The sequence below is a fragment of the Verticillium alfalfae genome, genomic scaffold (genome assembly GCF_000150825.1).
Source record: "Verticillium alfalfae VaMs.102 supercont1.2 genomic scaffold, whole genome shotgun sequence".
Taxonomy (NCBI): domain Eukaryota; kingdom Fungi; phylum Ascomycota; class Sordariomycetes; order Glomerellales; family Plectosphaerellaceae; genus Verticillium; species Verticillium alfalfae.
The window spans coordinates 1,585,778-1,597,032 of record NW_003315037.1 but is presented as its reverse complement, the minus strand read 5'-3'; the positions used below and the strand labels follow the sequence as shown (position 1 = coordinate 1,597,032).

The window sequence follows — 11,255 nt, the reverse complement described above, 5'->3', positions numbered from 1 at the left end:
CGATGCTGGTCATATCTCACAACTCGACTAGCGCTCGGATCATCGTCAGCAACTGGCCGGCGCAGCCTGGTCGATCCCTTTACCGTCCGCTCCCCCCTGTGCACGGAGGGACTCTTTCGACCCATCCGCAAGTCCACCGCACGCGATGACCTCGCGCATAGAAAGACTCGACAAAGGAAGCCCAATCTACCCACCATGTGACCGTTGTCGACGACTGAAATCGCCCTGCATCAAGCATCTCACGGCATGCCAGGGTTGCACCAAAAAGCACGCCAAGTGCTCTTGGAAGACCATCACAGAGCGCGAAATTGCATGGCTCGAACGGGAAGAGAACAACGCGGGGGACGCTGAACTGGAAGGCAGTGGATCTGGTTCGGGTCACGCGACAGGGTTGAAATATGATGCGAGCCACGATGAGCAGCGCCACACGACGGATGAGTCTGTAGGTTCGCCACCAGCCCGCGGAGAGAGCTCGAGACCGGGCAGCAGGGGAAGCCAGCCCACGATACGGCCACCTTCTCCAACCGAAACGGTAGAGAAGAGGGCACCGCCGAATAGTCTGCCGCAGATCCGCGTGTCCGTCTCGCCCTCGGCATCCAAGCCATGGCCAGCAGATATACTTCACCGTGACGATCATCCGGGCCCACACAGAGACCATGCTCGGCTGAGCCATATGGCCTCGGTAGCTACGGCAGCAGCGGACGCTCGAGATGGTATCGTCAGGCAAGCCCCTTCGCCAACAGGGCATTAGATTAATGGAAATCCTGATGCTGAGGTCAAGTGGAAAATGAGATGTACACAAAGAACATCATCAATCACGTGGCTATGCCATGTCAGGCTGAAGCACAGGGTTCTGACAGATAGAGCTCATAGGTGGCGTGGTGAAGACGATCATGGGACATGGGCAGCCTGTACATATGTTGAGAGAAAAACGAAGTGAGAAATACGTATCAAAATCAAGTTTATGCATGAACAATCATACACGCTGGCTCACGCAAATGTATGCCCCTGAAAGTGAAGGCTAGGCCAATCGTAATGCATGCATTCCAGGACCTCGTCACACCGACACACACCGAGTGGCGTGGATGTGTAGGCACACCGCCTACCACTCCTGCCCATCCCATTGATGCACGGGCCAAGTCTTATGATGACACAGCCCAGTCGATGCGCGGCGCGTCGTTGTACAGAGGAAAAAAAGACTTGATGATTCCGGGACCCTGATCCATATCTCGATAAACCCCATGGCACCACAAGTCCCGGTCAACTCACCCAGAGATCACGACAACATCTCTTTGTGCCCGCGAATCGCACCGAGATAGATCATAATTTTGTTTCTGCCCTCTTTTTCCCAACGACCGCGACTCACTTCACCTCGCTTTTGTCTCCGCCTTGTCTCGCCACATCGATGGCCCACTCCTTCTCGAAACCAGACTTCATGGCAGGTCCTGGAGACCGCCATGGCAGGCCAACCCTTCACAGCCCTCAACCAGACACGGCATCCTTCATGACATCTCGAGAGACTGGCGATGTGTTTCCCGACACTACACAGAACCCAGCGATTGTAACCCAGACATCGCCGTTTGGAAAGTCATGGGTCCATTTCCTGGCCGGAGGGTAGGCTCTGCCCCTTGCCCCTTTTTCTCCTCATCGCCAGACAGCTAACATGCCTCTAGTGTCGGCGGCATGACATCGGCTGCCCTGACGGCGCCTCTTGACGTTCTGAAGACACGCCTCCAATCCGACTTTTACCAATCTCAGCTGCGGGCTTCTCGTCCTGCTGTTGCCCTCAATCCGTGTTCCGCCGCCGCCTTCCACCTTCGCGACACCCTATCCATTCTCTCTTCTGTCTACAAGCTCGAGGGCCCGCGGGCCCTGTTCAAAGGCCTCGGTCCGAATTTGACGGGCGTCGTCCCGGCGCGCGCCATCAACTTCTACACCTACGGCAACGGCAAGCGTCTCATCGCACAGTACGCCAACGACGGCAAGGAGGCGGCTTGGGTGCACCTCTGCGCGGCGGCCGCGGCGGGCATCGTGACAAGCACGGCGACGAACCCGATCTGGATGGTCAAGACGCGCCTGCAGCTCGACAAGACGATCGTCGAAAAGGCAGGCGGCGCCGCGACGCGCCAGTACCGCAACAGCATCGACTGCATCCGGCAGGTGCTGGGCACCGAAGGCATCCGCGGCCTGTACAAGGGCATGAGCGCCAGCTACCTCGGCGTCACAGAGAGCACGCTGCAGTGGATGATGTACGAGCAGATGAAGCGCTACCTGAAGGAGCGCAACGACAAGATTGTCGCGAGCGGCCGCGACAAGACGGCTTGGGATACGACGGTCGATTGGACGGGCAAAATCATCTCCGCTGGCGGCGCCAAGTTTGTGGCCGCCGTTATTGCATACCCTCACGAAGTAGGTTACCTTGCCTCCCCTTGCCCGCCGGGATGGCGTACAAGACTCTTTTCTCTAGACTGAATCACGTGTACTGACATGCCACAGGTTGCACGGACAAGGCTACGACAGGCGCCCGAGGCCAACGGCCGGCTCAAGTACACCGGTCTCATGCAGTGCTTCAAGCTCGTGTGGAAGGAAGAAGGCTTCATGGGCCTTTACGGCGGCCTGACGCCGCACCTGATGCGGACGGTGCCGAGCGCCGCCATCATGTTCGGCATGTACGAGGGTATCCTCCGGTTGTTCGACGTGCCATCCAACGAAAAGGAGTGACCGCAAACGGCAGGAAAGGGGAAGAAGCGCAATCGCGACGATAAAACGACTTTGTAATACGAGCCGCACCACCGCCCGGCCTGCGGACACACATATACACTTACACACACACCTCCGCTTCTCCACGATATCCTTCTCGCATAACACTTCTTCGAACACACCTCTTTTTGTACAACACCACAAACCACTTATTTTGGAAAAAGATAAAATCAGGCGCCGGCCATTGAATCCGGAACAGGTAGCAGATGGGGCATGGAAACCGCACGGAGGGGTAAGGCTTTGCATTGGGGCAGCAGAAAAATTCCGGCGTTGGGAGATTCTCCACTCGAGAGAGAAGAGAGAGAGAAAGAGGGAAACGTGTACATTAGTAACAGTTTTGTAACACCACACTTGTTAGGAGTAGAGGGGTCGCCGGCTGGGAGAGTCTAGGCTTCTGCAAATGACAGGCAGACAGCCAAGGGCCAATCGATGCAAGGGAGAACAGCGAATGGACATATCCTGATTCGGTCAATTTTTTCTGCGTCGGGCATTTTTTGCCTAGCGTTTACATATCATTGAGAGTACACACACTTTGTGAAAGGTGAGAAAGAATGGTTTGCAGCTCATGTCATGGCAGAGCTTTCCTCCCTCCCAACGCCACTTTTGAGAAAAAGAAAAAAAGAAGGAAACTGCTAGGATGAAGGCCGGGCAAGAGGAGAATGAACACGGAAAAGAGAGAGAGAAGGGAAAAAAAGGTCATGCTGGCGGCCCGTGGATTCCTATATCAAGCGGGTGAGACGTCATGTAGGAAGCTGACAGTGCTGCGCGGGGAAGAAGAGATAGAAGGACAAAACGGCCCCCTCAACCTAAGTAACACACACTCATTTTCTTTCTCTCTCACACGCACACACCAAAATTGCCTGTATCCAGATCCCTGCTCAACGTCCTGCCCCGATCGCATTCACCCCATTGTCCTGCCAATCCATTCATAACCAATGCAAGGCTCGATTCCTCGTTGGGCATATGGGCGCGCGCAACAGCGGAATTCACATGTCTGACGACGACACCCGTTCAAGCGGCGTGTCGGAGCGCGGCTGGCAGCGCGGCGCATGTCTCTTGCGCAGCTTATTGGGGACCCGGGCAGGGGCGACGCGGAGGCGCTTCGGCGCAGCGGGCGGCGGGGACGAGGGGTGCGGCGAGGCGCTGGGCCAGGCGCGTCGGAGTTTCAGTCACCACGCATTGCGGTCCCAGTTGGGGTCTGCGCATCACGTCAGCTGTCTGTCCCCTCGCGCTGTGAAGTGCCTCTCTCTTGTCCCCGTCCCTGTGTCTGCCCGCGGGCGGCTGTTGGTGGTGGTGGTGGTGGTGCTGCGGCTGCGGCTGCTGCTGTTGCTGCTGCAGGACGGAAGACCGCCGCCTGCCCCTCGTCCTGCCGACGATCCAGACGAGGTCCTCCTGCTGGCGCTCGGCGGCGACGGCGGCGCGCAGCGACTCGGAGGAGACGGGGGTGTGCAGGGCGGTGGCCGGCGGCGGCGGCGTCTCGGGCAGAGAGCAGGGAGGGAAGAGAGGAAGAGGAGGAAGAGGTGGTGAGCAGCGGCATCGGCATACCTTGGACGAAGGCGGCGAGGACCTTGCTGCCGGTCTGCAGAAGGGGGTGGCCCGACGACAATCTTGAGAAACTTTTCGAGGCCGGCGCGGCGGCCCTCGATGACGTCGTCGCTGAAGCGGTTCGTGAAGACCTTGCCGGGCAGCGGCGGGATGGTGACGCGGGCGGACTCGCGCTCGAGGATGTCGCGAAAGTACTCAAAGTCGGAGTAGCGGCGGCGGACGCTCGAGGCGCGCAGCTTGAAGGCGGGGATGTTTGTGCGGCAGAGAATCTCGTAGTCGGTGTACATGGAGCGGCCCATGCCGTGGGTGCGGGGGTTGCGGACCTCGATCTCGAGGAAGTTCTCAGGCGGGCCGTAAATCTCGTCAAAGGACTGCTGACGGTTGTCGGGCATGGCCTGGAGGATGGGACGGTGGAAGGGCGAGGTCGGCGAGTTGGGCGACTCGGCGCCGCCGGGGGCCTGAGCCCCGTCCTGGTCGCGGGACGCCGTTTTGGCGGTGTTGGCGGGGGGTCGCCGGGAGAGAGGATGTGTCGGCGGGGGGGGGAGGATGCGATGGAGGGGAGAAGTCGTCGAGGGCGTCGAGGTCGTCGAGGTCGTGTGTCGTTGGTTGTAGGTCGTAAGTTGCAGGTTGCAGGTAGCAGGTCACAGGAATTCCCGCTTTTTGGCTGGCAATCGGAAAGCAGGCGAGGAGGGGTAAAGAAAGGTGCCTTTATTGGAGTTGCCGGGGGGGAAGAAGCTCGGATGGCAGATGCTAGCTCGCATTACTACCTCAGATCAAGCACACAAGCTGCAGATGCGGGGGCTGCCTCGTACCTACCTTTAGGGAGTCGGTATGTATCATGTCATCATCACGAGCTGCAGCCTTGTGCATACGTCCATAGGCATCAGACACCATCAGCATCAGACACCATCGGCAGCAGGAAAGTATCCATCTTGTCCCTCGTTTTTCATTATGCAAAGCCTCTCTTGCAGCTACAGCGAACTCTTGGGCCGCTCGCTACCCCATGATCAAACCTGAACCCTCTCGTGTACACGGCGAATGCCTTACCACCACACCACATTGTACAGGCCTACACATTGTACAAACGTACACATGGTACAGCAGTAGCCCTCCCTTCGCCCGACCCTACTTGCGATCCGAAAACTTCTGGTGGATCGCTCGGATCTGGTCATTCACATTGAGCCCTTGCATGTGGTTGGGCCCCATGTTGGGGTTCTCCACGCCGTGACCGCCGCCTTCTTCCGTCGAGCCTGCTCCTCTTCGCTCAGAGGCTGGCCCGTGATGCCGTCAAACACATCGCTGCGCTGACTTGCCAGCCTCTTGAGATTGTTGGCCACATCAGCCGTCGACAGGTTCGTCGTCGCATAACGCGCGTCGGCCTTGGCCTTCTGGTCCTTCCATCGAGGATCGAGCAGTTCAACTAGACAGATGTGTTAGCAGAGATGCGACCCCTTGGGTAAAAAGAAGAAACAAAAAATAGGGGCGGGGTCCGAGGTCCACTCACTCCTCATGTGCGCCTCGAGCTCGTCCATCGGAATCTGCTGCTTGCAGTTCGGGCACAGCGCCATCGGCACCGCTTGCGCCGCCCGCTGCATCGCCCGCGGCACGTAGTTCTCCTTGATCTTCATGGGCCCGTTGCCGCCCCGTGCCTCGGCTCGCGCCTGCTGCTCCCTCGCGCGCGCGTCGCTCCTCTCCTGGATCCGCCTATCTTCCTCCTCCTCTTCGGCCGTCTTCCTCGGCGGTTGTCCATTCGGTCCGTGTGTCTGGTGGTATGGCTGCTGCTGCTGCTGCTGCTGCTGCTGCTGCTGCTGCTGCTGCTGCTGCTGGGGTTGTTGCGGCGCGTAGCTGTTGTGCAGAGGCAGTGACGTCGCGTTGTAGTCGGTGACCTCGTCGGGCATGGCCTCCTCGATGCGGAAATTGCCGCCAATCGACGCATTGTTCCTCTCCTCGAGAGACGCGTACTGCAGGTCGGCGAGGTTCGTCGGCGGCGGCAGGTTGGCCTGCTCGTCGGCGTCGTTGAAGACAATCGTCTCGACGACGACAAAGTCGTTCCAGTCGATGCGCGCAAACTCCTCGCGCTTCTTCTCCGTCTCCTGCTCCCTCTTGACCTTCTCGGCCTCCTGGAAGCGCGCGTACTCGGCCCGCTGCCGCGCCCGCGCCAGCACCCTGTATTTGTCGTCGACGTTGCCCTGCAGCTCGGCCGTGACCTCCTGCTGCAGCTTGCCGCCCTCGCCGCCGAGGCCCCGTCGTCCGCAGCAGCGCCGTGTACTGGTCGACCTGGTGCTGGAAAAGTTGTGAAGGTGTGGTTCGGGATGAGAAAGTGAAACTGCGGGCTGCCGGCCTCGCGCTGGGCCGTGTGCGTCATGAACTGCCGCCCGTTCTTGGCCACGAACAGCGCGTCAGCCGGATGACGTCGAGGTCCTTCTGGCTGAGCCGCGGCATGCGCGCCGAGAACTGAAAGTCCGCCTGCTTAGGGGGTCCCTTGGGCTTCTCCGCCGCCGCCGCCGCCGCCTCGTTGGCGCGTCCCGCGGCGATGGCCGTGCCGCGCCCGGCCTTGATCTCCTCGAGCCGCCACTGGTAAAAGGCGTAGTAGGCGTCGGCCGTGTTGAGGAAGCTGAACTTGGGATTGGCGCGCTCCTTCTCGCGGATCCTGTCCTCGAAGACAAATCCGTTGCGCGCCACGTAGCCCGCCGTCTTCTCGAGGACGTTGCGAATCTCGCGCGGCGGGAGCACGACACCGGCGGGGGGCTTGATGTCGTCGAGAGCCGCGGCGGCATCGCCGTTCGTCGCGGCCGAGGCCATGTTGACGGAATCCTTCAGCGGCTGGTAGTGTTGGGCCTTGTCTCAATGGGAAGAAGCCGTTTCGCGTCTGTGTTAGAGGTTCGGGAGATGTCGAGGGTGGTCGTCGGCGCCGGTGGCGATTGGCGATGCTCAGTCGAACAGAGTGGATAATGTTTTTTTGGGTGCAGGAGCAAATGTGACGAGGATCCGATGCACGCGTGGTGGCCAGGCCGGCCGGAGCGTGGTCGACCTTGGATTCTGATAAATACATATATAACCATGCTTGTAGCATCTCTATCGTTTTGGCGGGGATGCAGTTTCGACACAACTCCAGTAACCCTAACCCTCAGTCTATCCATTTTCAAGATTTTCGGTACCAACGATATCTTTAGTCAAGTAACTGCCAACCTAGTTTTAAGCTTCATTCAGTGGAGCATAATATTAAATTGTAATTCACCATTGAACATAGGCATTTTTAGTGTAAGGGCGTAACGAAGGGCCTGCCTGGGTTACTAAGGGTCGTTTCGCCGAGTGCGCGTAGAGTAGGACTGAAGAAGCGTTTCTGTGCACGTGTTGAGCGCTCCGCAGCAGCAAACCGCTTCATGGGGGGGAGGATTGTAAGGCGTGCTGAGAATGGACACCAGGAGCTGGACCATTGCTCATCATAGGGCTTGAACTTTAGTGTTAGTGATTCCCATGTATCAGGAAACCCTAGATTGAGCTACGGGCGCCCTTGGGCTCTTGTCGACAATGCCAGCATGAAAAGCGATCCCAGGTCATTTCATGACAACATTCACTCTAGCAGGCCTTCCTACTTGGCATCCTTCTTACTACAAACGATTCCGCGGGCCAGCCTTGCAGAGTGCACTTTGTCCCCACAACATCGCCCCCCATGACAAGAGTGGTGTTCTAGCAAGCAAGCATCAGGTGCATTGACGCGCGCTGAGAGTCGACTTCCTGAGCGAAGCACACATCATCGCCAATGTCGAGGCGGCTGAGGTCAAAGTTCCCCGCGTATTGATGTGCGCACAATACTCGCATCATCAATGGCGACGCGATCGCCAATGCTGACGAGATCAGGCTCTGTAAGCATAACGGTAAGATGGCCATTGGCGAAGAGTGCACAGTTACGACCTACTCGGGACCCCAACAGACGATAGTACCACACCAGCCACTCTATACCAGTGAAATAGCTTAATATACCTTGACCGCGAAAGCAATGGCGGCGGAGCCGCTCGAGAGCGAGATGAAGTTGCCATCGCTGACAGTACGAGGATTTATCCCAGTCGTAGTTGCCTAGAACTCGCTGGCCGACAATCAAATGCTTAGCTAGAATCACAAAGGCCAAGGTAAAGGGAACCTGAGTGATTGTGATCACCGCAATGCTGAAGCTCATAATGCCCCAGATCCTGAGCACTTCCCACAAAAGAACGCCTTGCTCCCCGTCACTCGTGAAGCACTGGGTAATCTGGATGGCAGCAACACTCGGCACATTCCAAAACACAGCCGTGAGAACATTGATCGTGCAAGAGACGATCGTGACTTCCGGGATCCCGAGCACTTTGTAAGGCGCCTGTTTTGATAGAATGCCCGGCTGAACGGAAATATGACTGATTTGGCGGAATTGTCGTTTGTGGATGCGCCGTCACCTCTCTCATTGTCGCGATCCAAGCTACCTCGAAGCTGCGTGTTGTCGCCCAGCTCCTCGGGTAGGGCAAGGGGAATCTGCGATGAGTTTCCCATCTGTGACCAGACGTCCAAGCTCTCCTTGTGCTGGGAGACGCCCCGGTCGGCTCGCCTGGATCGCGCTTGCCCACCCATGCGAAGGTGAATTGCCTGGCCGTTTTTGGAGCAAACATCAACCCTCGTGGTTCGGACGGATGTTTGGAGTCCTTGACAACACAGATCGAGAGACGATCCAGATTTGCCTGATGTGGTTTACCACCTATACTCTCATGGCTCGGGTTTCCCCCGACTTTAGCCTCTCGCCAAGGCGGATTCAGAACATAATGAATGGCGTAGAGCCTGAAAGTACACTAGAACGATCGCAGACCTATATTTCGCAAATCTCAAAAGAATTGAGGTGGAGTTTCGGACGAGCCTTCGTGCAAAAGGCATTTAGCAGTGAGTCTAAGACGCTAGGAGACCGAATGATTGGAGAATTCAAAAATGCATATCGCGAGCGTCTAGCAGCAACTTCTTGGATGAGCGACGCAGTTAAGAAGCGCGCAGTTCCTTAAGGTGAGAGTCACGCAAAGCCGCGATACTGGCGATATTCGTAACAATTCTTCTCACATGATCACAGTGGACGCTATGGCTCAAACGATTGGATATCCTACAGCGAATTCTAAATGTGGGCGATGCTCAATCAGTGAGGGGTTGGTATCGCGGCCTGAATATCAGCCAGGGGGCGTATTTCGAAAATTCTGTGGCTTTGTCAGTTTCCCTAAGGAACAAGAACTGGCTGATTCTTCTTGCCCCGAAGGATAATGATGGATGGTTGTTCACAGTACGAAACCGTAGCCCGAGCATCCATCACCTATTCACTTTACTGCAGGAGCACTGACTGTTCACTACAGGTGGCCGAGGTAAATGCCTATCATATTTACGAGCAAAACAAGATCGTGTTTCCGGCTGGGATTATGCAGTCGCCCTTTTTCGGCTTACGGTATCCCGAGTACGTCAACTATGGCTCCCAGGGCATGCTTGCGAGCCATGAAATCAGCCACGGGTTTGACAACTTTGGTCGTCACTACGATGAGTTGGGAAACAAGGTGGAGTGGTGGGACAACGCCACAATCGTTGATTTCGAAAAGCGAGCACAGTGTTTCATCGATCAATATGACCAGTATCAGATCATCAACTCGGATGGAAAAGCCGAGAACATCACTGGAATAAGTACCCAAGCCGAAACCATCGCTGATGCTGGTGGCGTGAGTCCTTCCCCAACTGGTGACCTTTCTATGGGCATTAATCTGGCAGATCTTGCTGCAGCTCGCAACATCGTTCCGAGTATGGAAAAAGCGTGAGGCTGAAGCGCCTAGCCAACGCCTCCCTGCTCTCGAAAGTTTCACACCCGCGCAGCTGTTTTTCGTTGCCTTCGGTAACAGATGGTGTAGCAAGTCACAGCCAGAAGTCTTGGAAAAGAGTATTGGCGGGAGCCATCCGCCTGACCGTGCGAGTATTCTGTACACGGTTGCGAACTCGACTGGTTTCCTAGAAGCCTTCAACTGCCCCAAGAAGGATCCAACATGTGAGCTATGGTAAGCTTTTGAGCCTAATGTGAGGATGGGTCGCGGCCCGGATATCCTTGATAAAGCAGAAATGTAATGAAAGCCAATTCAACGATGTAAGATATGACTGGTGGATGATATTGAGCTATCGGATTTGAACCCTGCTCTGTTGGCTGTTCTAAACAATGGATACAAGCATGGGAAAATCATCCTAAGGCTTGATCTCGGCAGTATCTGAGAGTCCTGAGCCGTGGACTTGGTGGTGGTTGTGATGAGTGATTCATACACTCTCTGCGATTAGTAAACCCTATTTCTGGTCACAATATCACTGTGGTAGTGACCCACACCTTTCTTCGAGCGATAAACTTTCCATATTCTTCATCTGGCTCAACAAAGAAGCTGCTGGAGTATCGTTGTTGAGTATGAAAGGATAAGGGTCCGAAAGCGGATTTTAAGCAGAAAATGAAACGCGACGGCATACTTTCGAAAGGGAGGTGAACGGGCCCTTGTATGTTGTAGGAGGTCAACACCTGTCAGTGGGTGGTTTAGAGCAGAGTGAAGGGGTCTTCCACAGGGTCCGCAGATAGTTAAAAGATAGGTATGGGGTCGGAATACATCTGAATTTGGGCCCTCCGCAGCTTATATATATTCGTTCTCTCGTAGCCCTTAGCCCCTAGTCGAACCCCTGCTTGGCGACTCCTGGTGGCTCCGCAGGGTCGCCTGACATCACCCTACAGCACCAGTTACCTCGTACCTTCGTGGATCGAGGCCGTCCGATGGTAGTATTTATTTGGGTAATAAGTTCAATTGATCACTATGTAAAAAACCCCGTATCTACATAGCTACTTTGGGGTGATCAAATGATGGTGCACTTATCGCATAAGTAGCTCGAAAATCTCTTGGCGAACACGGCGCGGGCACCCTCTTGCCTCTCGA

General features: G+C 56.2%; 5 protein-coding genes across 5 annotated transcripts in view; 3 read left to right on the top strand and 2 right to left on the bottom strand.

Annotated features, from left to right (window-relative positions):
• Positions 1 to 751, top strand: part of VDBG_01954 (conserved hypothetical protein) — a gene marked incomplete at both ends in the record, with an annotated part of 1,986 nt that extends 1,235 nt beyond the window's left edge. The window contains one exon of the mRNA XM_003007720.1: positions 254 to 751. Within this exon, the coding sequence (XP_003007766.1) occupies positions 254 to 751 (498 nt within the window). The remainder of the gene's footprint in view (positions 1 to 253) is intronic.
• Positions 752 to 1,405: 654 nt separating this feature from the next.
• On the top strand, positions 1,406 to 2,721 carry VDBG_01953 (mitochondrial carrier protein RIM2; the record flags this gene model as incomplete). The annotated part of the gene is made up of 3 exons (XM_003007719.1): positions 1,406 to 1,614; positions 1,674 to 2,409; positions 2,497 to 2,721. 3 exons carry the CDS (start codon positions 1,406 to 1,408, stop codon positions 2,719 to 2,721), a joined length of 1,170 nt encoding a protein of 389 aa, XP_003007765.1.
• A 1,025-nt stretch (positions 2,722 to 3,746) lies between these two features.
• VDBG_01952 (sorting nexin-3) lies at positions 3,747 to 4,697 on the bottom strand (the record flags this gene model as incomplete). The annotated part of the gene is made up of 2 exons (XM_003007718.1): positions 3,747 to 3,903; positions 4,306 to 4,697. The coding sequence occupies 2 exons, from the start codon at positions 4,695 to 4,697 to the stop codon at positions 3,747 to 3,749; spliced, it is 549 nt and encodes a 182-aa protein (XP_003007764.1).
• Positions 4,698 to 5,477: 780 nt separating this feature from the next.
• Positions 5,478 to 7,107, bottom strand: VDBG_01951 (pre-mRNA-splicing factor sap114; the record flags this gene model as incomplete). Its single annotated transcript, XM_003007717.1, has 3 exons — positions 5,478 to 5,725; positions 5,810 to 6,652; positions 6,699 to 7,107. The coding sequence occupies 3 exons, from the start codon at positions 7,105 to 7,107 to the stop codon at positions 5,478 to 5,480; spliced, it is 1,500 nt and encodes a 499-aa protein (XP_003007763.1).
• Positions 7,108 to 8,305: 1,198 nt separating this feature from the next.
• VDBG_01950 (neprilysin-1) lies at positions 8,306 to 10,353 on the top strand (the record flags this gene model as incomplete). Its single annotated transcript, XM_003007716.1, has 5 exons — positions 8,306 to 8,353; positions 8,420 to 8,650; positions 9,304 to 9,327; positions 9,666 to 10,019; positions 10,069 to 10,353. 5 exons carry the CDS (start codon positions 8,306 to 8,308, stop codon positions 10,351 to 10,353), a joined length of 942 nt encoding a protein of 313 aa, XP_003007762.1.
• Positions 10,354 to 11,255: the final 902 nt, after the last annotated feature.